Here is a 26,282-nt window from a genome sequence, read left to right as displayed (position 1 = left end):
TAGATGTTTTGACAGAGGTGTCAAATTGAGAAATTCATTCTTGGACTCTGAAGAGCAGCTCTGGGGAAGTTCATGAAAGAACTTAAGACTTGCTTGCCCAAGGTAAACTGTATCTTAGCAGACTACACCTCAGTACCAGTTCCCATGTTGCACCTAATTGCATTGTTAGAAATGTGCTTTCCCTGCCATGCTGCTCCCTGTTTTGTTCAGATGAGTGCAAGTTAGGACTGCATGTTGCTGTCTTCTGTAGGAGAACCCAATTAAAATCTTCCTGGGATAATTTTATTTTATCTTTTAAATTACAGCTCACTCGRTATGTTTGTATYTCTTCTTTTTCTCCACACAAGAAAGATTTCAGGTAACTTCATGTCTCGCTTGACGTTTCCTGCAAGATAGAAGCACTTGGGAGAGTGATGCCTGGTATCAAGACTTCTAGGGATTTGATTGAAATGTTCTTGAACCAGTTTATTAGAGTCAATGCCTAACACAGTCTCAATGGTGATCTTGTTTGTTTTTGCAGRATGTATCCTTGCCTATTGCTTCTGCAGAGGGTAGTGAAGATGGAGTGCATCTTTTGAAACCTAAGGAAGAAGATGTAGGCACCAATCTGAAAATTTTAAATAAAAAGCCAGAAGTGCCTAAAAAAATGCAATTACATTCATTCCAGGGGAGGAACTTAAACAGCTCAGAAAGTGATGAAAAACCCTCAACAAGTGTTCCTGTAGTGGAAAAGCAAGTGAAACATGAGCAAACTGAGGAAGATTTTACATTTGATGAACCACCTTTTAAAAGGATTAAGTCAACTACATGTCTTGAAGGAAAGCCAGTAAAACATGCAGGAGGCAACAAAGTAAAGGAAGAATTTGAAATGAACTGGGACATTGTGCAGGTATGAGATCTTCTCCTTTGAGGTGTCAGTGAAACCATTTCCTTATGCAGTTAGGACTTTGAATCTAAGATACAGTTTGAGTCCTCTTGGCTTCAGCTGGAGTGTCAATGGGTCACTGTGCTGTGCTATTAAATAGTCATTTAACCTCTACATACACTGTCTTGATAAATATATAAATGTTGGTTGGTAGATGTCACAAGTTAGAACTTGAACATAATTTTATGCAGTCATTAGTACAGCTTGCCTGTAACAGTTTACTGTACATTTTTTCAGCATGGCATGATTTTGGTGGATAGTATGGTCAACTGAAAGTCCTACAGGAATGAATGTTGATAGATTTGGGATGCCTGTGTGCAGAGTTTCCAGAATTTAAGATTTAGCTAGTGTGTACTAAATAAACTAACTTTAGTAGTTAGTACATTTGGTTGTAAAGGCACATTTGAGAGTATTTCTCAGTCTACAGTACCATCCAGAAGGAGAATCAGTGCAGATTGTTGGAACAAAAGTGACATTGGAGAGAGATCTTTTTATGTAGGGTGTTAACTTTGAAGCCATTCTAATAAAGACAATTCCAGGATACCTCTTGCTCTAGGAGGCTGGACGTGACCATGGAACATTTTAATATGAATAGAATGGGGAATAGATTGGATACATCCTATCATACTTGCTACCATGCTTAAAATGGATATAAAATACTGTTCTTGAGTCTTCTAGAATATTCCTGGAAGGGCAGATGGAGAATTTGATCTTTCAGATCCCTATACTGAAACTTGATTGTGTGCCATATGCTACTAGCTAGAATTAGCTGCATAGATAAGTATCTAAAAGTATGCATTTTCTAACCATAAATATATTACTGTTCTAAATGCAGTGAATATGACTGTGCAAGGGTTGTTAAATTTTTAGGCTTCAGAGTAAAACTTTTTTAAAAAGGCTTTTAAATTAGCTGTCTGTTGGAATAACTACAGTGGATAGTTAAAAAGTTCCTAAGATAACACAAATATAGCTATTTAGTTTATCCTCATTTCCTTTATACCTATACTATAATTACATCTTTAGAAAGCCTTATTTGTACAAAATTTTGTTTAATTTTGTGAGGCAAGCCTCACTTAATTTTGTGAAGCAAGATTCATGTTGAAGTACTTGGTAACATCAATCTAGTTTCTGATTATTGGCAGYGGGATTTAGATTGACTTTGGAGTTTTTTGTTTAACCATAAAATTTGTCGATGTTGATTTTAAAAAAGTTTGAGTTGTTGTAGGCAGTATATATTTATCTTCTGATCTCATTTTTTTATTCTGCTAAGAGAATCAACTTAAATGTTTAAAATGAATATATCTGATTATAGTTGGATTGCCTTGGTCTCAAGAGGCATTCCTTTCTGAATTTTCTTTCTTAGTTGCAAGTTTCTGGAAACATTGGTTGTTGCATGACTTTAAAGTACTAGAAGTGTTGGCAGGATGCATGGGAAGCCCAGAATTCTGTCTTAGAACAGTAGGCCCTGATAATCAGTGTATTATTCTGGGACTGGTTTTGAACCTGAAATGAAAGGCTGCTTAAGGTCTACCACCTTTCTTAAACRGTTCTTTTTTTTGTGGTAGGCCTTATCAGAAAGAACAAATGTTGAACCGTGGGTATGTGCGAACTTAATTCGCCTCTTTCAAGAAGAGAACACAATTCCCTTTATTGCTCGGTATCGAAAAGAGCTCATCAATAATYTGGAGGCTGATGCCTTGCGAGAAATACAGCAAACACTGGAAGAGCTACGGTGAGTAAGCTACTACAAGGATACAAGGAAGTGCCTGGGGAGACAGAAAAGGGGAGGAAGGTAACAGCCTACTGCTGCTTCTGTGTTTACTGTGTGTGTTAGGGCATTTTAAACACATTACAATTATAAAGAGACTCTAAAGTAGAAGATACCAAACTAAAACAACAAAGAAGTGCCTGCAAAGCCTGCTGCAGGGCAGCTCTGTGCTCTTGAGATGGTGAGGAAACAGATTTGTGAGCTGTTTTGTCAACATTGTGTCTTCTTCCTTTTAATCCTGGGCTATCCCTTAGCAAGAGATTCTTTCCAAAGAAGGAATGTGGCCTGAGATAATTCTTGCCCTGACAAATAATTGAATTGATATCAAAACACTTCTGCTGTCTGTTGGTTTTAGGTAGTGTCATATGTACCCATACAAAGAGTTTAAAAATCTTGTACCGTGTACTTGAGGCTACAGAACTGCCTCAATATGAGTTACAACTGTAAGTGTTCATCAACATATGTTTAACTTAGAGCCTTTGTATTTGGCTTTTAGGTTAGTCATCTTGCACAAGTGTGTGTGTGTATATATGTGTGTGCATATATATATATATATATATATATATATATATATATATATATATATATAAAAACCCAGGAATTATTCTCACCCTTGTTTGTACATTTTTCTTAAAGCTAACACAGGATATTTTGATATTGTTTTGAACTACAAAAAGTAGGAGAGAAACAGAAATTTTCTTGGATTGTCACAGTTTTGAAGATTAGTATGCAATTTACTCTGCAGGAGTTTCAGAGATCAAACACACAATTTCAACAGTGTAATAGACAAGGTCACAGCAAAGAGTGTGTTAAGTCCACTGTGAAATGTGACTGTTAATATTATCTCTTGTGTTCTAGTACTGTTGCAAAGAAGACGCATGTAATGATGCAAAAGCTGAAGAAAGAAGGGAAACTATCAGGAGGCCTGTCAACAGCATTATTAAATTGCAGAACTTTGGAAGAATTAGACCATGTGGTCAGTGTATTAATCTTTTTTAGGTCATGCTTCAGTTAAATGTAATCTTGCACAGCTAAATAGTGGATAATGAAAAGTACACAGCATGACTGGTATATTTCCCTGCCTTTAATAACAAGGTTATTTTGTTTGTTTGTTCATTTAAGTCTGCACCTTATAAAACTGGAAGTAAAGGCACCAAAGCCCAGAGAGCAAAGCAGCTGGGATTGGAACCTGCTGCTCTTGCTCTCCTGCAGAATCCTATGGAACTCAATCTCTTTTCTTACATTAGACCCAATATCAAAGGTAAGCTCTCTGCTTCTGTGAGCAATAATGTCTTAAATGTCTTAAAATGATTTTAAAGGGTTTAAATGCTTTTAGTTGTGCACAATTTGTTGGAAGTTATATAACTATTTTAAATTCATTTCAATGAATTCGTTAAATTCAGTTCAAAAAATCAGATATTATAGCAAGATACAGTAGCGTTTAAATTCAGGGTTGTGATTTTCTTTCATTTTCTGTCTTTTAAATTCAAAATGGTAGTAATTGTGCTACACCTTAAAAAGAAGTCTGGAGACATTAGAGGATAATTCGAATCTGTATTTTAGTTGTAGAAGAGAGAATTACACTGCACACCTGAGAGCTTTCCACGATTCTACTCCTGCTTGAGTCACTAACTGAAAATTTGACCTTGATTTTTATAAGGGCCTTATGCTCATACTCTTCAATGAAGTAAATATCACCCATCAGAGCATATCTTAATAAAAATTGGCCTTAGGGGCTGAGAAGGGAGTAGGAGTGTTTTTCCTTTTGGATGACAGTAAGGATTGCAGAAAATATAATCTCTGAAATCTGAGCAGAACTTAAATTATATGATTGTGATGTATATAGACTACAGAATTCTGTTTCTTTGTGAATGCAGTTGTGGGCGAATCTGTAGGGGGCAGTCTCTGACAAAAAAAAAACAACATTGTTGCTGTATGGTGTTAAAATAGAGAAATGTTTTTCTTCTCCCCTTCTCTAAGATTTTAATTTTTTGAATTTTAACATACAAATGCTGAACCTGATTTCCAGCTTCGATTGCCGTTTTACTTGAATATTGTTTATAAAGTGACTGCACCTTGTCATTGAAAATCATTTGACAAATTTTCTGATCATCTAATTATTCCATTTTTAAAAATGTCATTATTCCATAACGCAGTATGTTGCAAACRCATAGCTAATTATTCTGACAAAGTCTCAAGAAGAGAATCTTCATATTGAAAGTTCAAATGAATCTCTTAGTTTGCTTTCAAAAGGAACTGCTATTTCTTGTAGGATAGACATTTCAGTTTTTGAAATCAGTTATACCTATTTTCAGCTTTGTGCTAAAAATAGTGCAACTTGATTTTATGTAATGATTTTCATGTGAAGGGCATGTAAGAAACTAGGTACACATAGGAACTGGGTCATTTTTATCAGCTTGGGAGCCAGTTTGACAACCTTTATACAGCTTAATCAGAATCTTTTTTAAAGTCAAAAAGATCAGCTCTTTGTCGCGCAGAAAAGTTTTCATTTGGATCTTAATATTCCGTTCTGAATTTTTAGTGTTTTTATATTTCTACTAAAAATAAATTGAAATAAAAACAGTAAGTCTTATTTCAGTCATGTATTTGATAGTTATTGAAACAGGCTTACGTTCTTTTATTTGTGTGCGTGTTCTGGTTTTACTTTAATTATACAATCTTTTTTTTTTTCTTTTTTCCAGTGGATGCCCTTGTGAGTTGTGCTTGTTGAATGGGAACTTTCTGATTATTTCTTGAATCCKTATTGTCTTTGTCCTGTTATCTCATTCAACTTCTGTGCTAGAATTTTTAAAAAATAGTCATCACTTGCATTTCTAGTACTTATCTTTAGTGTTTGCTTCATAATAATTCATATTCAATATAATTCAAGATTTATAACTTCCTAGTTTCTCATATTTATATTCTGTTCTTACGTTACTTTTACCATACAAAACACTTAACTCGTGGAGGTGAAGAGCCAAATTCCACAACTCTTGATCTTGTCAGGCCTTTAATAACATATTCTTAATTCTTATTCTCATATTTTTATTTTTCTTTCTAGTAAGTAAGTTTAGCTTCCTGTCTTTAGGAAAAGGCAAGAAGAAATTTATATAGTGTGCAACTTTATAGCCCTATGAGAAGCAGGATTTTGAACCCTACAATCTTAGCCCTACGTAGCTACCTGTCTACCTGTTTACCTGTTACAGGAATACATTGCTATACTGAAATGATGGTTGCCAGAATAACCTTCTACCCTTCATGGTCAACAGAGGCAGGATGTGTAAAATTTTGAAACAATAAATTTACATAAGTATATAAACCCCCAATTATCTAAATATGTGATTAGTCTATTCAAGYACATGCCTTTGATGGATTTAAAAAGTGGCCTAACAGTATATTGGGAGTCTTCACTACCCTTCATTGCTCTCAGTGATAAGAAATCTCTTGAATTGTGAAGGACACAAATGGTGAAAGCCACTTTGTGACTTATTTTCCAGGAGAAACAGAAGCTTATGAAACAGCCAGAATCTTGCACATTGAAAGACACAGTTATGGAAAATTAGAGTGCTAATAAGAAATACAGACTAGGTTTTTAAATTCTGTTTAAACCGTGGCATAGATGTTTTCCATTTGTATTCTTTGGGAGGAGGTGTTTAAGGGAACAGTTGTTCTTTGGAGACTAAGGCCTCATGGGAGGTTTTCCCTCTTTCCCTCCGTTCTTACAAGGAACACTGGATCACCACAGTATCACTGTATCTCACCTGATGATCTTGACTCCCCCTGAGCAGCTGGTACCTCTCTTGCTTCAGAGTTCACTTATCCTCTTACACAGCTTGTAGATCCAAGATGGGATGCCTTTCTGAGCTGGCTGAAGCATGGCTGGGTCCTTTGAGGGCCCCTGGTTAGGGGGAAGCCAGACTCAGGTGTAGTGTTTTGCATAGGAACTTGAGCCCAGGCTTTTAAACAAAATATATGTTTGACAAACTCTTCTTAACATTCTGAGGAGTCTGCCAATAGACTTGATCCTTCTTGATAAGGAAGTTAAAGTACTCTCAAACTTTTACTTATCTGTGGTTTCTAGTRCACTGAAAGGACAAATATAAACAACATGGTTATTAGGGTTCTGAATTAGTAGTAATAGTTTGAATAAGAACTGTGTATTTGTTATGAACAACTCAATGAAGACTTGTACTTGAAGTGCTCTTTTTACTTAAAAATGATTGATAACACTACCAAGAGGCATAAGGTGGTATACCATATACAAAATTCAATATGGTCCTGAATATCTATGGTGTGACCTGGGAACTCTGYTCCTGATTTGTTACCTATTCCAAAAGGATGCTTCAGGGTAATCACAGCAATAACAAAAACTATCAATTGTGTAATGAGGGGAAAAATCCTTCTRCGCAAATAATATTTTTTGAAAAAAAATGTGGCGAGAGGGGTGCCTTAAATAGATACGGAATTAGAGACTGTTTTAAAGGTACGTAAAAAATAATGAATCATCCAGAGAAGACAAATACAGGATTTTTTCATGTGTYGTAATGCAAGAATGGAAAAAGGGGGCTTTCTTCTCAAACTGAGTAGCACTCTTGAATTCCAGAAAAATAGTAGTTATTAGAACTACACAGTTTCTTCAAAAGGATATTGAATCTCTTTCAAGGCATTAGCCAGTCTAGGGGAGAGAGAGTAAAAAGTAATACGTATTGTAGGAGAAAATCCCATGTGTACCAAATCTAGGATTCTTGTGTTTTGCTTTGAAACATTTGTTACTGGCCATTACCAGAAACAGGATTAGATGTATTGATTTAAAATACAAGATGTCAGTTTTATTCCATAGCCAACTGTACTTCCATACTAAGAAGAACAGAGTGCCACCTTTTTGCACTTGATGCATCAGAAAACTCATTCTGAGCAGCACTTTGAAGCGAGGGAGAGTTCTGGGTATTGTGTGTATATATTGTGTATATTGGAAAGCTGAATGATTTTGCTATCATGTCTCTAAATAATTTGGCTATGGAGACGTTTTGTAACTTCACTGTTTGAACACTGTTTTCATGGGAGAGGACGAGGCAACCCTGATCTCAGAACTGTCATTATGCAAACTCCTGCTGCAAACCTCAAAAAATTAAAACATCAAAAATTATACTCAAATATCCAACTTCACCGTTGTAAGTAGTTTGATTCCTTTGCRTCATAAATGTTAGTAAATCTGTTAGTATTGGACTGAAGAAATGATTCTTGTTCTCTCATTTTAATTTTTGTTTTGATTTATGATATTGCATTGATCACTAGAGTTATAAAATACAATAATGGTTTCAGATGTTTTAGAGAGGAAGCTCAATTAATAAAAAAATTCTAACAAAATAGGATTTTTTTTTGCAACCTCTGCAAATTAGTCAAGCATATCCACTTTTGTTTAGTTTGTATATATTTAAGAATATTTCTTTGTGCTTACGCAGTTCTGTAGAGTACTTTGACATTTTAGCCTTTGTATAGTTACTAACCATCTTTTCTTCTAAGGACTTTCAACCATCCAGGAAGTAGAGGCTGGAGTACAGCATATTTTAGCTGACATGTTTGCGAAAGATAAGGATACACTGGATTTTGTCAGGAAATTGTAAGTTTGGATTTACTTTCTAAACTTCCCAGGTTGCGTGGTAAAATTCAGTCTGTTACTGTGCAAATACAGAATTTACAGATTTCTAATGATGTGAAAGTGGTTTTACTGTGAGATTGTATTATGCCCAATTCTTCACTTGTGCTGGAGGCGTTCKGTGATTCTGTGATTTTAGCCCTTCTACCTGTCCACCTCTCTGTGGCAGAGAAATTTGCCTGGGAAAGTAACAAGGTACWGTGACTCCCAAAGAGGGCAAAATTCTTTGTGGCACTGTTACAGGTGGAACTGGTCTCCCTTGCAGTTACAAGGTGATCTCTAAAGGAAGGATATCAAGCTATAAGGGAAATCTTTTTGCCGTTTGTTGAAGCTATGACTTTTCAGAGGTGCATCTGCTTAAGTGGCTGCTCCAAAATTTAGTGCTTGACTTCTGTCAATATAGAGAACATAAGATGATGGTTGATTTTTGGCATTGATAGTCAATCAGCAAGTAAATCTGTCAGTTTTTAAWGTAGGAGTTATTGATCCTTAGACTGTTAGCTGAATTTACTTTTTCTTATATAATGACTTCAAGGTGTCTGTCATGTCCAGGAGTTTGGTGATAGCAACTAGTGGCTCACTATTTATTCTCTACTGCATAACATTTGAGACAGAAGAGGTTTATCRAAGAACAGGTATCTTCTTAGGCATACACAGTGTTAGTCTGAATTTGCTCAGTTCTGCTTAGTTGACCCTTGTTTGTAGTTTGTGGTGAGTAATGGCCAACTTCATCAAAAGGCTAATTTCAGTGTGTGGGTTGTTTTGTACAGAACATGCTGTCATTATCAGACTACCACTTTGATTCTTCAGACCACCAGAAGCTCCTTAATTGGATCCATGGTGCTCTACAGATAYATCCTTTTGATCTAAATTAATACATATTATATGTATAACAATCGTTATCATGCAGTACTTTTGAAGAGTATCCAGGAAGCTAGCTGCTTGGAACTTAAGTTACTTCTAAAAATAAAGTAATGAATATTCCTGTGAGTTTTAGGTGCTCAAAGCAAGGAGACAGTTCTGACATTGGGTAGATATAAAAGATATGTTGCATTTCTGTTACATAGACTACTTTTTTGTTGTTGTTGTTCCAACTTCCTAAACTTTATTGTGTGAAGTTTAAGTGACCAAAGTGAAGTGCAGATGTTGGCTTTTGAGTAACCATAGCTTTCACAAGAAGGCCTGGGTCTGTATTTTATGAAGTCTTTCTTCTGTTGGTACGCTCCAATCAGTACAGTCATTTTAGTCTCAGCGTACAGTTCTACAGATAATTCTACAGTTAATGTGAGTTGTAACTGGGCAGACTCCAAACTTCATTTTTTACTTTATACTAGCACCTTTTAAAAGCTTCGTATTTAAAAACCTTACTAACATTTTGTTTCTTGTATTTAGATGTCAGCAAAGATGCATTTGTATCCAGTCAGCCTTGGCAAAGGCATCATCCAAAAATATTAATGAGAAAGATATTGATAAATTTCAACTATACCATGAGTTTTCTTGCAATATAAAGAACATTCAGCATCATCAGGTACATCTACAGAATTTTTATTTTGGTTTTAACTGTAGCAGAGATGAATTTACTTTTGAATTTTGTTACTTTAAAMCCGATTTTACTGGTATTTGATTTTACGTTTCAATTACCAAAGATAATGGAGATTTTTGGATTCTTGAAATACAGGATTAAACTCTTAAGCACTGTGTTAAGAAACTGAGTAGAAGAGCATATCATCTGGTCTATTGTCTAACTGACTTATATAATATTGATAACAGTTTGGCTGGTATCAGAGTTTTAAATAGTGGTATGATTTATTTTCTCTAGGATAATAAATCATGTGCTTCCCTCTCTCTCCCTTCCACTGGTGTCAAGTACWCACCAAGAGTTATGAGAAAGGGGATAAAGACTAAGTGATAATTTATCCACTGTAGGGGTAAGAATGTGGCTATATGGGGCATTGCCAAGTACTGGAAAATTTTTTGGTTAGTGTAAGCATTGAAAGCAAACTCAAACTTACTCTTTGTGTTGCCTTTGGATGTTTGCTGTGCTGCTGAGTCAGCTCAGATGGTGCATAAGGCCAGAGTCCTCTGGCTTGTTTGGCTCTAGACCTTTCTTTCTGGTGAAACTGGTGAAAAGCATTAGGGAAAGCTCTAAAAAAAACTGAGTTGGAAGGTGACCTATAAAAGCAGCTCTCATTATCGTCAGCTTCTTGTAGAAGTTGAACAATCCAAATAAAAAGGCTCTGAGGAATGTCCCAGGCAAGGGATATGGTTAGTAGGTYGTCAGTATTGCCTCTGTAAAACATCTTTGGTTATCTCAACCCACAAGCCCAGATCTACGTGACTAGAAAAAGGAATGACAAATGAAGCAATCTTACCTGCTGAGGAGCGACTGATGCCTCACTAGTGAGGCTGCCCCTGTAACTGAAGCTCAGCTGCTGAACTGTGATGCACTCTGTAATGCAACTGTCAAGACCTTTGCACTGGTGCATTGCTAATCACCACATGAACTCTCTCTCCTTTCAGTTGCAGAGCTTTTTTTTTCTTTTTTTTTTTTTTTAAAAAAATATTCCAACTGAAAACATCCCTTTAGTTTAGATAGCTGTCCTAATTTGCAGCTGAATGCCTTTCCTTTTGTATATTTGATAGACTCTCATTTTCTCTCTGGTTGCCATTTAAAACAGTAGGACTCTTTTGACTTAATGGATTTTCCTGCCTATCTTGAAATGAATTTGTTAGGAGAAATATTTCACAAACACATGCAAATTAATTTTAAACCACCCTATAATATGGACTTCAGTGGTGGGTAAAGGACAGTATTACTTCAAGGGATTTTCATGAGCAGGCCCTCTATAGACGTTTGAAGACGTACTCATTTTGTTTTCTTTGTACTGAGGAGGAATGTTTCCTGTATTATATCAGTAATCATCTGGTGAAAACTTATCTAAAGAGTCTAGAAAAGTCAAAGAGCATACCGACACTACTGTGATCTCGCAGGTTTGTAGATTCACCAGGAGATTAAGTGTTAAGCAGTATAGTTTTTTTTTCTTTGACTGCTTCTTTGTTAAATGAATATCTGAACACTTTTGCTGTCACGGAGTATTTAGCATTTTGAGCATTGAGAGTGGTGAATGTTGAGATGTGTAACTTATATTGGGTGTTCAAGTATTTTCTGGGATGGTGATGAGTGGTTTACTGTTGTTTAAGGCAGAATTTTGTTTCCATTTTGGATAAGCAAGATGGTTGCTTAGGGAGAGCCAGGGCTAGAAACCACGCTTTGACCACATGGCTGCACTGCTCCTCATCCAGAACATGTCCTCATTTTGTATATTTGATGTTAGAATTAACTCAAAATCTCCATCTCTTTCAGGGATGGATATGTATGTTTGTTTTTTATTAGACAGTAAACCTAATGCCTCTTTCCTTTCCTCTTCCTGGTCTCCAGTAAAGTGGTAACTGTTACATTTTATCAAGTAGTCCTGTTATCACTTGATGTATCCTGCACTCTTACTTGTTGTCTTTCCTCTCCTGTATGTTACTATTATTGCTTATTCTAACCTATTGAATACTTCTCCTTTGTTAGTCTTAAAGGTCCAAGTTGTTTGTGCTTTGCTGAAGTTTCAGGGCTTCAGTCATGCTAGGGCTCTTGGGAGCTAGTCGAGGAACAAATACGTTTTATGATCATCTCTGGCATGTGCAGTTTGCCATTTAAGTTCCTGATTTTCTCAAAATGTTCCAACTTTGTTGTTGTCTTGTTTTTGTTAACTTTCTGGTTTCTTTATTTCTCTCACTTTTGCTTTTTGATGATGAAATAAGGAAATAAAAATGTGTTTTATCTGCCATTTCTTCCTTAAACTTAAACCTTAGTATTGTGCTAGTCTTGCTCAAAATCCTACATCTCTTTGTTTACCTGATCTTACTCTCCTGCTAATGCAAATGATCAAAGTTTCACTTTTATCTTTGTTGATTTCAATCTTACTTTTTAATACTTTAAAGTCTTTTCGTTCAAGACTCAGAAGAAAAGTCTTTTCTGTATTCAGAATACAGAAATATATAAAAATATGTATTTCTGTATAAAAAACTTATTTTTGAATATGCTTTGAGAGAACTGTTTAGAAAGTCTAAGTTAAGAAATTCTCTGCTTTTTTTTTGACTTTTTAGAAGAAATTTATACCTACAAATGAGGTTGAAAAGTTGGAAATTTGAGGAGGGATTTTCAGAACTTTCTAACCCCTCAAACTATGTGTTAAATAGTTGTTTGGGTACAGTCTGTAAAACTATTTATTTTGAAGGCCTTTTCTACTCTTTTGGTGACTGCATACAGATGAGCGTTCTYGATATATTTAGCTAGGTGGAAAAGTGGAAAGCAAATTTAAATCACCGCTTTACAGACTTCCACAGGAAAGATTGTATTTGTTTATACGGATAAAATACTACACTGAAAATGGTCACCAACTGAAGACCTTAATTTTTTGATAAACGGAGTAAGATTCAATAATAGCTTTCATATTATATCACCGATCTTTATGTCCTAGACTTGTTTGCTAAGTTTTGCATATGCTTTTTCTATATATAGATAAAATAGTTTGTAATATAGATGTTTTATATAAATAATAAACAGAATACATAAGATAATTTTGCATACTTTGCCAAGTACTTTTGCCAAGATACAGGCCTGTATACAATGTTTACTCTACATTTACATGTAATTAAAGGTAATAGGAGTAAACTTGCATGTTAAGGATAAGACAATACACTCTATTTTTATGACCAAAATATTTTTAGCCCTGAGTGTGCCTTGCAATGTATATTAAAATAARGTAAAATGATGTGCAGTAAGCTATTATTTCATGTGCTGTTGTTCAATGTTAATGAAAGTTGTCTTTTTATACATTTAGATGTGCCATGAAATAAATGATCAGGAGAGATGCAGTCAGGTTTTCTGACTGAGAAGGTTAAAAAAAACTGAACTTGAAGTAAGGAAAACTTACTTATATTAAAAAAAAAAAAAAAAAAGTCCAGATTTTGCCATGATCAGGTAATCTGACTATTTTGGGGGTGTTTTCTGCTGGAACATTCTGCTGTTAAGAGGTTCAACTTCATTCCTTCCTTTGAGAGCAATGAGAACCCAACTGGACTCTTTTGGAATGCGCCTGTCTGTATTAGCTATCTAGACATACAAACACTGCCACAACTAAGGGGAGGGAAAAAGAAAAATGAAAAAAAAAATGTTTGTGTGCTCCTTGAGGCTACATTCCTCTATTTGGAAAAGATAGAGTYGATAGGAAGAAATTCATAACCCGTAATGTTGGAGGCAGATGTGCTCTTTTCAATCTCATTTTAAAAAGAATTTTGAAATTAAAGTACTTGTCAAAATATGCAAAACTTAGTGAGTCTCAGTAAGTCTGGAACATAAAGATCTGAGGTATAATATGAAGGATATTGTTTTTTTTTTTTTTAATAAATGGAATAAGATTTGATGAACTTTTTTGTGATTAGGTCAAATTATTGTTCYTTTTTTTAAAAAATAGTGTTTTTTTCACTAACTCTTCAGCTGTATCTACTCCAGTTTTATGTAAGAACAGTCTTTCTCTAAACTTGAAAGATTTCTTAGAGTAACATTCAAGTAGACACGAAGTACAAGTACCTTCACTACTTTAAGGGGAGTYACTTTTTTAACTGAGTATTTTGTAGATTGTAGTTCTTCTCAATTCAAGTTATTTAGAACAGGATAGAGAGATTGTTTAAGAATGAAAGTGCTAAAAGGATTTGCTAATGCAATACAGCTATTTTAAGGTCGGCTGCATGAAACATTCTACAGGCCAAGTTGTAGCTGCTTGTAAATAAAATGTGATGCAAATATTGACCCCACTAACAGTGTGGTGAATGATGACAGCATAATTCTGTCAGATATATTCTTATTCCTGAGCATCATTTTGATTTCATTTTAGCTTGACATTTAGCTTTTTTTTTTCTTTTAATAAAATCAGAATAAACATGAAAGCATTTGATTTGTTAAAATATGTCTTTCTAATCTCTGCATGAAAACATTTGCTTTGGCAATGAAGGTACCTGATGCTATAATATTTCACATGCAATTTTTATTATTAGCTTTGTTGTTCAATGATATGTCAGGCTTGGTATGTCACAAGAGCAGTAAAGCTGAGGAATATAAATTGGTACTATGTCCTGGAGTCATTTTAAGCCATTGTATTTAACATATGTGACATGTCTGAGTTAGCTAGTGATTGAATTAAAGTTCATGATTGACACAGAATGCTCTGTTGTGACAGTGCTTAGGGCCTGTTACATACAGCAACGTGCAGTAATATAGGAATATCAACTTTTAGCAGTTTTTTAATGATTTCTGCACTTTAAAGAATTTTGGAAAGGAAAATTAAATCTAAAAACCTGTATTATTTTATTGGTAGCTGTTTCTAACTTTTATTCTCTTTCTTAAAGCTGTCAGTGACTTTATTATCTTTTTAGTGAATATTATAAGGTCTGCTTTAAGTGAATGTTCATTGTTTTCATAGTGAGATTAAACTAATAGGGAACTCTCATTATCTACCATTTGTACTGTGATCTTGATTTTAAATGTGTAGTCACAGATGTCCATTTAAAATAGAACTTTCAATGCAGACAGCACTTGTGCAACCAGATTTGTGTTTAGCTCATGAATATGCATTTGTACCCACAAGACTGTGCCAGAAAGATGTGCATACATTTTAAGGCTGGAGTATTAATATTAATTTAAAGACCTGTCTACGATACGTTSAGTTGTTTATGAACTAGGTTTAAATAATCAAGAACTCATCCTCTTACAAATTAAGCTGATTACCATAGTGTCACATGTTCTGATGAATAATTGATTTTTAAATTTGGATTTGCTCTTGGGAAGCAAAGTGAAGCCTGAAGCACAGAAGAAACTTTCTCGCTTTGTGATCTCTAGTTATGATTGGAATCACTTTTCCATTAATTTCTTGAATTTTAATTTGGGTTATTAAATAAGGTTATTCCAGCAACTAAATTCATGCTGACTTGTGTGTAAGATAAACTGGATTTTGGGATTGCAGACTGCAGGGAAAATGTATGCCATGTTCTGCTACAGCATGATTTAATCTGTGTTTAAATTGTGGATGTTATCTGTACATCCTAGGACTTTATGAACTGATTTACTATACCACCAATTGTGATTTGCTACAGAATGTCAAGCAAGCGCGTACACAAATGTTGATAAGTTTATCTTTTGGATATTTTGTGTGTCATCTGTCTCTGCCATTTATGTTTGCACTCAGATTCTGGCCATTAACCGAGGGGAAAATCTGAAGATCCTGACAGTGAAGGTCAGCATTCCTGACGGGGTGAAGAATGAATTCCGTTGGTGGTGTGTCAATGAAAGGTCTGCATAGATACATATTCTTGCAGAAATCCTTTTCCTCGTGTCCTTCCACCCTCCCCCTCCATCCAGTATGAACAGCTACATGCTGAAACATACCTCATATGTCTTGTTACATTAAGAATAATTTAAACAAATATTTATTAGATAAGATGAAATCAGTGAGTGGTTCATTCCTATTCTGTATTTCCACCTGCTGCAGCATTATTCTAAAAAAAATGATGCTTTTGGCCATGTTTGGGAATACTGGCCCTGTTCCTCAATCAAATGGGCTTTTAAAAATGTGTAAAGGCTTGATGAAATGTAGATAYATTTTGAATTTACAATATGCATTGCATGCAGTAGTCATTAACAAGAAGAGTTTGTAAACTGGAATAGAATATATTTTTAGATTCTAAAAATACTTCTGTSTATCCGATTAGTGGTTATTAAAGGTGACAAACTTCAAAACATGAGATAAAATTGAAAAAGCATTGTCATTTCCAATAGAATTTAGGACACCCCCCCCCACACACACACACAAATCCAAAACATAATATGTTAGAGTTCTTAAGTGTATAACTTTGAGTTTCACAAATGCACAGAATTGCATTCATTGATCTGTTTTCTTTCTTTAAAAAAAAAAAAGTTTTACGAGGTAAACATAAGTATGACTGTCTTCAGCCCACAATTCTCATCTTTATATATACGTATATATAAATATATAAGTGCGTGTGTGTGTGTATATATATGTGTGTATATAGTGAGCTGAATTTGTGTGTTGTGATCTCTGGTTATATYGGAAAACTGAGCTGCAAATACTGGCTAATTCTATTTCTTACTGATTTGCTCTGGCAAGTTGTTTTTTCTAAGCTTGTACTAAGGACTGTTTAGTGTTGCAAAGCTCTTTGAAATTTTGTTGCAAGATGTTAGGTGTAAGTATAGGTTGTTTAGTTCAGTATTTTGTTTAGTATAGTAGTCTTCTGATTGCAAACTGGATTCTAGTCCCCTTTGTAGAACATTATTATCCAAACTTCATGTATTTTGTTTGCAYGGGTAAAAGATGGATTTCTCTTTTCCAATAAATTGAGATATTGGGTGTTGCTTTGAGAATATCTTAAATCCTTACATTTGCATCTTAAAATTTAATTAACCAGGGGAAGAAAGAAGTTGAGAATAAATGTTTTTCTGTCACATTTAAATTCTATACTATGGTGCTATTTTAACACACATTTTCCTCCTTCACCAATTCCAAGAAAGCAATATATTTTAAAAATGTAACTCTTCTCTGCAAAAAATTAATAGATCTGCTTCTGGTATGGGAGCCCTGAAAGAATTAAAACATTCCTTGGCCAAATAGAATAGTATGATCTGGGTGTAACAGTAAAACACTTTCAGGGAAGTAGCAGGATTCATAAATGCATTTTAAGTTTCATTTAAATTTTAGTATATGTAATAGAACATTTCCTTCCCTTCCCTTCCCTCTCACCCCCCCTGCCCAACATGTATATCCTGTAGGCAGGAAATATCCATCAGTCTTGCTTTTACTGCATCCATGACAGAATTTGGAAGCACTACGAACCACAGCTATTGGAACAGCTTGTCAGTGCTACACAAATGAAAGTGGGATATAAATTGAGATAATTTTCGTTGATTACACTTTTGTGAGTCATCTTGAATAAAAAGGGTATTGACCTTGGAAATGGAACTCTTTTTTAATACTTAGCATTCATGAGGCTATATATGCTTATAGGTTTTACCATTTGGGGGCAGCTTTTCCCCCACCAAAAAATTTCAAAAGGAATCATTTTAGTACATCTTGGTACATTAACGTCCATGACAAATTCTGATCTTGCTTATTAAATGGCTGACGCCAGTGTTACCAAATTGACAAATATTTCCTACTGAGCATGGATTCTGCTTTAGAAGCTTGGAAATAACTGCCAAGGATTATTTTTATTGTGTTGGCTTACTGGGTAGAACAGAAGGTTGAGAATATTTGCTTGGGACCAGGAGTTTGAAACTTGAGGAAGGTATTAACTAATTTGCTCAGGGTCAAACAGAAAATTAGTTGCAGAACCAGAAATATCACCTAGCTAGAGAGTTTGGCCAGTATTCTAGCCACAAGACAATATCACCTACTCCTATTGAATTAGTAACAGATATGCTAACATCTAATTGTTCTCCTGGGGCATTTTTTTTTAGCATTAAATGCTACTGAATGGAAACTGGGTTTTGAAACCTAGAATTCTTTGTTATTATTTTGAACTCCGTGTAGCTGCCCTCTAAGACGACTTGTGTTTTCCTTGCAAGTTCAGTATATATCTTATGTCTGTTAGTAGCATTAATTGTAATTCAGGATTGTGCTGAAAACTCAGGAAGAATACTTATTTTTTAATCTGACACCYTAGATTGGGATAAAATCTATTTTTTTCCAGAAAATGGCATCCCTGTGGTTTGACAGCGTATGTAACTCTGTTAGCACTAGGACTGCCGTGGTCTCGAATATCTAATTGTGAACTGGGACATGGAGAAAAGAACAGTGAGAAACAGCCAGAAGAGGTACTGTTTGGCTGGTTTTAAGAGTAAAGACAGCTTGGAGTTCTTCCTTCGGAAGAGGGGTGAATTTTTCAAAGTGGGATTGTATCCTAAAAAATGACTTCACAGCAGTTCTGGACAGAATTTTCAGATCTTGTGTAAAGTCTGTATTATAAGCCTTATAAGGAATGTTTTGTACATGACTAGCAATTTTGTATAACTTTCATAAAATGTCTTGGAGGAAAATAAATGAAAGCTCTGCTTTATGTAATTCAGATCTAAATGACTCGCTGTACCCTTCCTAGAACAGTCACTAATTAATACTTGTTTTTAATCTGGGCTGCATAAATTCTGTTGATGATGTATAATATAATACACYCTTTGAGATGTATTAGTATACAAAGCCACTTATGTTTATCATGGTCCATGTTCTGAGCATGTGTTTATAGAGGGCTGAGCGTAGTAAGATGATACTACTTTAAGGAAGCTTTTCTAAATAGGGATTCATTTAAATATTTCTGCACTTTTTTAAAGAGTTTTGGAAAGGAAAATGAAATCTAATAACCTGTATTATTTTAATCATTAAAAATACAATATTTGCTATGAATTGAACTTACTATTTGGATATTCTTAACTTTGTGATATGTCTAGAGTTAGTTTTGTAGTGCTTAGAGGATTTCTAGCAGGATTTTGCTTGAATCACTTTTAGTTGTATATAGGCAAGTAGTACAAATAACTGCTGTGACAAACTACTTTCTGAGAAAAGGTTTGTTAACTAGCTTTAAAGGATGGAAGAGAGAGGGGAAACAGCTTTCCAAATTTGTACCTATCTATATTTGTACCTCCCTGCTTCCTGGGAAGAATTTAGTCATGTTTAACACCTGTAGAAATTTCATGTTTACAGGATTATGTGGCAATAAGGGGAATTAAATCCTTTGCCAGTTTTAATATGTATGGGAAAAGTCTCCARTTACAAACAGGTGTAATAGAACTATTAGCAAAAGGTCTTAGAAGTGATGAGGTCATGTGGCTGAGCACTCAAAACTCCGGAAGTTGTAAAACTGAATGGTAAGCTTAATTCGGCTCCCATGTCCGTATGCATTRACGCAGTGTTGACTTGATCACAAACTTCTCAATTAGTATATGTGGAGACACTTAGAAAAGTAAAAGGGGTTACACACAATTATAGATCCCCTTAAACAGCTGTAAAGCTGTCTGAGTAGGAGCAGTTTAGAATTTGCATTATTTCTGAGTTGAGTATGAATAAACAAGCCGAGAATGAAATTCAAATTCAGCCCTGTTTTTGCCTGGGCCTACACATCGGCACATTTTCAGATGGCCATAATTCATTTTAAAAAAGCCTTACAGAAGTTAGCTGGACTTTTTTTWAAAACCAGGAAGGAGGGCTGGTGGTAGGGTAGGGAGGCAGGAAGAGCAAGCACAGCCCCCACTCCTCTCCATATGTATGTATGTATATCACCTATGTGATACACCAAATGAAGAAAAGCATGGATGTTTTCAGTGTTTTTTTTTTTTTTTTTTTTTAATATACAAACAGCTGGACTTCAGTAGAAAATGTTCGTAGTCTTTATGCTATTTGAGTACAACACATCTGACTGTGTCCCTTCCACCCCTCTCCCTTCTCACTGGCTGGGTAGACAGGCTGAGTGATTCAGTTGTCATTGTTTAGGGGACTTTTTTTTTCCCCCCCATAGTAACACTGACAAAGAGAAAAAGGTTCATGCAGTGTGTATCCAGGATCTACATTCCAGGAGCTTTGAAACTGAGGACAAAATTTGAAGTAACTGTCATTGTTGCCCTGACCACTGTGCACATTCTCCTTAAAGAAGGGACTGCTCAAAAGCCTTTGGCTTAAAAAATGCTGAGTTTGATATTTTTTGGTTTTATTTTGCCTTTTACTAGAATATTATTTATACTTCAAATATATCTGTAACAGGTGAATGAGAAAAGTAATGTGCAAACTGATTTTGTTTTTTGAAAAAATACTACTGCAAAATTGATAGGTTTTATTGTCATTTTGAACAGAGTCACTCAGAGCATTCCAAATGAAATTTGGATTGTGTTTCATTACTTGCACTTTAGCACTGAAATTTTTGTCTGGGCACAGTTGCCGTTCTGTAGTGACATTGGTAGAAGATGTTTGCTATTCCTTGACACCTAAAAAAATGACTAAACAAGACAAATGTAATGTAACAAATATGGAACCAACTTCTTCATTCAGTTGTAATAAGTTTTGACTTCTCTAAGTAAAGAGTAAGATTTAATCTATTCTAATATTTTCTGTAAAACATAAAACATGATTTGAGTTTTAATACCGAAAAAAAAGATCTTGTCTGACAGTAAAACATTTACCACATTAGTGTCTGATTCTGTTCACTATTGAAGTTATGACTTTAGTTGCATAAAAGCTGTAGTAATTCTGCTCTTTATGGAACATTAATTTGTAACACWCTATGTAGAAGGGTTTTTTTGAAAATTCCCTTTTTATCTTGAGTTCTTGCATATGTGCTGAATATATRTATTTTTTTTCTGTTCATATTCAGATGGAGACCAAAACACTTTGTAAAACCAGAGTTAATGAGGATACTACAGAATTCAGTAGAGGATGCATATAAGCGCCTTATATATCCTCTCCTCTGTAGAGAATTCAGGTAAGTGCAGAATGAATGCTGATTTTTGTGCTATTGATTTCTTAACCATTCTCTGCCTTTTATTAGAATATTTCATACATTTGAAAACATCAGTATGTTTTTCAGAATGTGTGTTTTCAGAAGAAATGAACTGCTTAGTCTTGGTACTATAGATTTCATTTATGGCCCTATCCAGTTCACACTGAGATAAAGAAATGATTTCTATGAAGCTATAGAATAACAAGTTTGTATGTTATTTTTAGGATATAAATTCCCATATATCTCCATATATATAAATGCGCTCTCCTTCCCCACCTGTGCAATCCATATTCCAACTTTTCTGCATTACTTGCCGGAGACACATACCTGACCTCTGGCTACTGAAGAAGAAATATTTGAGTTCATGTACTGTTGACAGTACTTTTACCTAATGAGGTACAGTTTAGAGTTACATTACCATAATAGAATTGCATCATTATCTTTGTATTAGCATTAACCATTATGTCACTGAATTTTCCCAAGATCTGCTCATGTCACTGCAAGAATACTGTCAGTGGCATTGTTCTGACTCCATTCCTTCTGCCTGTCTGAAAGGAACTGGCAAAGCAACTGCTGTGGCTGAAAGTGTCCCTCGTATTTGTCATCTCCGTTTTGTGATAAACATAATAGTCCTAATGTTAGTCTGATAGTATTCCAAGGATACTGTAATGGCTCTAGAGAATTCAGTAATCTTATTTCTAGTGAGAATGTAGTAACAATGTCATTAGATAGTGTCGCATGTAAGACGTTTACTATTGTTCTAAATTTAAAGAGAATTTAAAACTCGGTGTCGAAGGAGCGTAAAATAGTGCATTTGCATGGTGAAGTACAGGAGTTAAACATATACTGCTTTATGAAATAATCGAATATGGCAGAAAATCTACTTTCTAAAAGCATTATCCTCTAATGAAATATTGTGTCAGGCTTAATTTGCATCTGAAGTTTTCTTTATGGCTAGTCCCCTTGTGAGGAGCAAAAAGCTACCATTTATTGTTTACACTGACAGGGCTTCATATGCACTAGTCAGGTTTCTTTGTATTGTGACAAGATAAGGGCTTTTCCTTGTTCAACTAGGTAGCCAATGGCTAAGAAATTCTAGGAAAAGAGGCTCCTGGAAAAGAATCTTGGGTATGTTCTTGGTTTATTATATGGCTTTAGCTGAAACACTTCAAACCTTACACTGAAGATGTATCTTCTCTGAAATGGAAATAATACTGTTAGTACATTTCTTATGAGAAATGAGCTAGCTTACGAGCTAGCTTAATTCCTTTACATATGCTGAGGGAGCATGTTTTCTCTAGGGGACGTCTAGATGAATCTTCCATTAAATGTCAAAAGGAAAACATGGTGCTATAAAACTAGCCCTAAAAATTGGCCTGGTAATGTGCTGTAATATGGCAGCACTTCCCATATTTCATACCAAAAGCTGAGAGGAGAAAAGTGGCAAGATCTTCCACTGAGAGAATAGCCAGCCAAAAGCATAGTTCTGCTAAATCTTACTTGTCTGTCTGGTCTTTTTTTTTTTTTCCTACCGCTCTGAATTAGTCTTAGTATCTAATGAGAAATTAACTCTGTTCCTTCTTAGGTAAGAAGAGGCCTTTTTCTTTCCCAGAACATCTGGCAAGAGCTTTGTGAGGCTGGCTAATAGTATTGATGGTGTGATTCTTCTGTTATGAGTACAAGAGAAGCTTCCCGAAACATTAAAATATTAGCTTTGGGCAAAGTGTCCTGGTACCTGATCTAAATTTTAAAACCTATTTTGACGGAGTTCAAATGGACTTTTTCAAAGAGACCTGGTTTCTTGGATCAGAAATGTTGAAATGACTTGTGTTGGTTATTGAAATTATTAATTATATAYAATCAGCAATAGCATTCTGAAATGTAGTTCTTACATCTGACTTACTTGGTAGATGTGCTGATCTGAAAGATACCTGTGTGGCTGTCCTCTTAAGTTTCTGCTCAACTGAAGAATAGTCTTCCTGGTACTTGTTTTCATGAACATGGTTGGCTGGGCACTTTTCTACTCTGAAAGGAAGTGACAGCTAAAATTCTGAATAGCAGATGCCTCTGATGGCTTTTGGGTTGCTTCACTACAATATGTTCTGTTTGTACATTACTTTGGAAGTGTGAGTGCTTCAACTCACTTGGCTAGTCACCTTGTGRTGAAGCTGGTTTTAGCTATCATGAATTTCAGTGATTTTGAAAGTGTTGAGATCACTCCTCTTTGTGACCTTAGTACGGTACGTAGCTACCTAAGTGAGGGGAGGTGCTGTGTCCACTGCTTGGCCAAAATGCTGGATGTCTCATTACAGTGAGTCCAAGTGTTGGCTTCTGTCAAATATGTGTGAAAGCAGTTGTCATTTGTAGGCTTCTAAGAGTCAAGCTCTTAGAGAGGCTTCCCTTTTTTGTGGTGTTTGGCTTCATCAGGAAGAAGGGAACTGTAACATAAGGGTTCTTCAAGCTTCTTTTCTCATGCTTTTTGCTTCATGGTTTCTATCACAAGTCTATTTTGGCCAACATCTTCCATTTCTTTGAATTCAAAATTTTTTTTAAATGAGTGTTTTGTATAGCACTGAGGGGTTGGTGCAGTGGAAGATTATTACAGAGTGTTCGGGGGGGGAGTGTTTTTTTTTTTTTTTTTGTTTTGAAGTGCCTTTTCCCTTCCTTCCTGGATGTAGCTTGCAAATGAAAAGAATACAGAGCTCAAAGGAAAAGAAAACAAAGCTTGCTGCCTGTTCTGAGGACTGGATGGCTGCTTATGTTTTACTCTGTGATGACTTGTCATGATGGGCAGTATCTGGTTAGGAAAAGCCAAGAAATGAAGTGATGTGGGATGAGCCTCGAAACAGATCTCCAATGGAGAGGAATGCAAAACACCTGCCAGTAGTATTCCTGGCCCATGACCACTTAACCCTTATGCTTCTTTTATTCTTTCTCCTCTCCCAACGAAAGCTGATTCTTAGGAATATTAGCAAAGGGCTGCTAAAGTACTTAATATCATCTTTTAGCATTAGTGTTTCCAGCCCCTCTCCCCCTTTTTTTAATTATTAAATGTTGGAGCTGAAAGTTTCCAAGAGTACCTTTAGAAACCCTGGTGATCAAAAGGATAAAACTTGCCAGCAAGACAGTTACCTTATTTATTGTTTAATTTCCTTTCTTCCACTCTCTGCCGGATACCATTATTTCTCATATCTGGTATAATAATGTCTAGTGTTGCTTTTGGCACTTTGGAATACATTTTATTTTGTTGCAGTACTGCATGGAATAATTCCAACAGGACTTGATACAAGTGATGTGGCATGAACTTTTTTTTTTTAATGGATAATCCTTTCCTAATTTTCCATGCTTTCTCAAAGGGAATACTTTCTTTGTCTTCAGAGATACAAACATTTCCCTGTATATCTTGTTTCGCACCTGAAGCTAGTTTGCGGACATTTTTCCRTGGAAAGTATTGCCTCTCAGATTGTATATGGAAGTCGGGAGTTCTAAATCTCAGTTTGAAAACTGAATCTTCTAACAGTGCATACAGAAAATAGTAGATCATTAGGTTATTTGTTTTTAATGAAATATGGCTATTAGTGATCTGATGCCTGAGCTCTTCTGAGATTCTAAGGGAAGGGCTTGAAATTGTGAATTCGTCAGTACTCTTCATGATGTAGCAACTGAGTAGTGTGGAGCTTATGTTTTGCAAAATAATCATTGCTCTTGTGTTTAAAGAGGAGGACTACTATCCTCCTTTGCCTTGTATCTTCATAATAATGAGAATCGTCAGAAATTGGAAAAACACAAAGCTGGGCATCTTGCCATTTGGATGAAACCAGTGGTGTACTGAAAAAGAAAAGGATATTACATTGCCCAAAGTAGCTTGATATTTGTTCAAGGATCAAATGACTATCCAAAACTTAGAATTAAGGGCCAGTACTTGGGACGGTAGATCATGTCATTGATTCGAGCGTTGAGTGAGAGGCAGTTAGAGAGAGAGAAGAGGTCTATATTTAAAATTAAAAAGGCAGGATATTATGTAATAGCAAGGACATTTGTTATGTTCCCCCCACGCACCTGGCACTTTCAGTAACATTTCCTGTTACTGTAAAAGTTTCTGTATATCCGTGCCAATTTTAAACATGACTTCCATAAGGCGCATGTAACTAATAGCATGTGTTTAGAGGCAAATTTAATTCCTGCACAAGACCCCCTTAACAGGTGGACTGACGTGAATTTCCAATGTGGGAAGGCTTGGCCTTTTGGCCATAGGGAGCCTATATTTCAGGGAGAGATGAAAGGTAGAGTTTGGGCTCTGTCTCTGTACAAAGTCTCCAGTCCAAGAGTGTTCAACCATTCTTGGTTACAGGCCACTTACAAGCTTATTTCCACACACATGCTGCTCGTTGAACCTTTGTTGTGCATATATGTAGATGGTCCATATGACTATGAGGCTTAAATATTTGCTTTAGTCTTTTCTAGTTTCTCACAAATGACCTCAAATTACTATGCTAACTGCATGGGCTTGAATTCAGCCAACCACCTCCAGTCTGTATCTCTGGACTGTCTGTGGAAGAAGAAGGTTTTGTGGTTTGGAATGAGCAGACTGTGAAGCATTAYAGGAGAATGCTGCAAAACTGGATAACCAGGCAATGAAATGGCAACTGAAATTCAGTGGAGATAGCTGTAAATTGATGCTTGTGAGAAAACATGGAAATTTTACATGGAAAACTATGAGCTCTGAGCTGCCCGGCTCTCAGGAAAAAGATTTCAGTGCTATGGAAGGTAGCTCCAAAGTGTTAGGTGTTCAGAAGATAAAATGTTAAGGTTATTTAGGAAAGGAATAGAGATAAAACGGAACCAATGATACAATCTGCCTGTATTTTGAATATTATGTACAGTTCTGGTCCTCTTATCTCAAAAAATGTGTTAATACTATAAAAGTCCCAGAGAAGGGGAAAGGGTAATGAACACGGTGTGAAATGGTTTCTGTGTGAAGGGTTGACTAGACTTACAGTCTTCAGCTTGGAAAAGAAAAGACTTGTATGATGAGTGGTATAAGGTTTCTGAGGATAAATCTTTTACATTTTTTCCAATAAAAAAAGAACTCAGAGGTCCATCAAATGAAATTAAAAGGAATTGGCTTCCAACCAAAAGGAGACAACTCTTCACTTGGTTTGTGATGAACCGGTAGGGCTTTTGCTAAAGGACTTTGTGGATGCAGGAAGTGCATGTTGGATTCRGTGGGAGACTGAACGAATAGTTGGACAAGAGATCTGTTGTGAGATCTGAAAATAGTTGGAGGCTAGGATAAGATTATAGGACAGGTATGCTAGTGCTGTTATTCCTGT

The 26,282-nt window shown here is 35.5% G+C and overlaps 1 protein-coding gene across 2 annotated transcripts in view; it reads left to right on the top strand.

The window, feature by feature from the left end:
- The window catches only part of SRBD1 (S1 RNA binding domain 1), a 136,155-nt gene that overhangs the window by 7,724 nt on the left and 102,149 nt on the right, over nt 1–26,282 (top strand). For both annotated transcript variants that reach the window (XM_085315870.1, XM_085315869.1), the window contains exons 5-12: nt 521–889; nt 2,491–2,657; nt 3,552–3,669; nt 3,816–3,954; nt 8,217–8,313; nt 9,742–9,877; nt 15,642–15,745; nt 20,824–20,931. In XM_085315870.1, the coding sequence (XP_085171996.1) occupies nt 521–889; nt 2,491–2,657; nt 3,552–3,669; nt 3,816–3,954; nt 8,217–8,313; nt 9,742–9,877; nt 15,642–15,745; nt 20,824–20,931 (1,238 nt within the window). The remainder of the gene's footprint in view (nt 1–520; nt 890–2,490; nt 2,658–3,551; nt 3,670–3,815; nt 3,955–8,216; nt 8,314–9,741; nt 9,878–15,641; nt 15,746–20,823; nt 20,932–26,282) is intronic.

The sequence above is a fragment of the Rhea americana genome, unplaced genomic scaffold (genome assembly GCF_003343005.1).
Source record: "Rhea americana isolate MKP2758 unplaced genomic scaffold, rheAme1 scaffold_44, whole genome shotgun sequence".
NCBI lineage: Eukaryota > Metazoa > Chordata > Aves > Rheiformes > Rheidae > Rhea > Rhea americana.
Note: the sequence above shows the minus strand (reverse complement) of the source record. Positions and strands in the feature narration are given on the sequence as shown.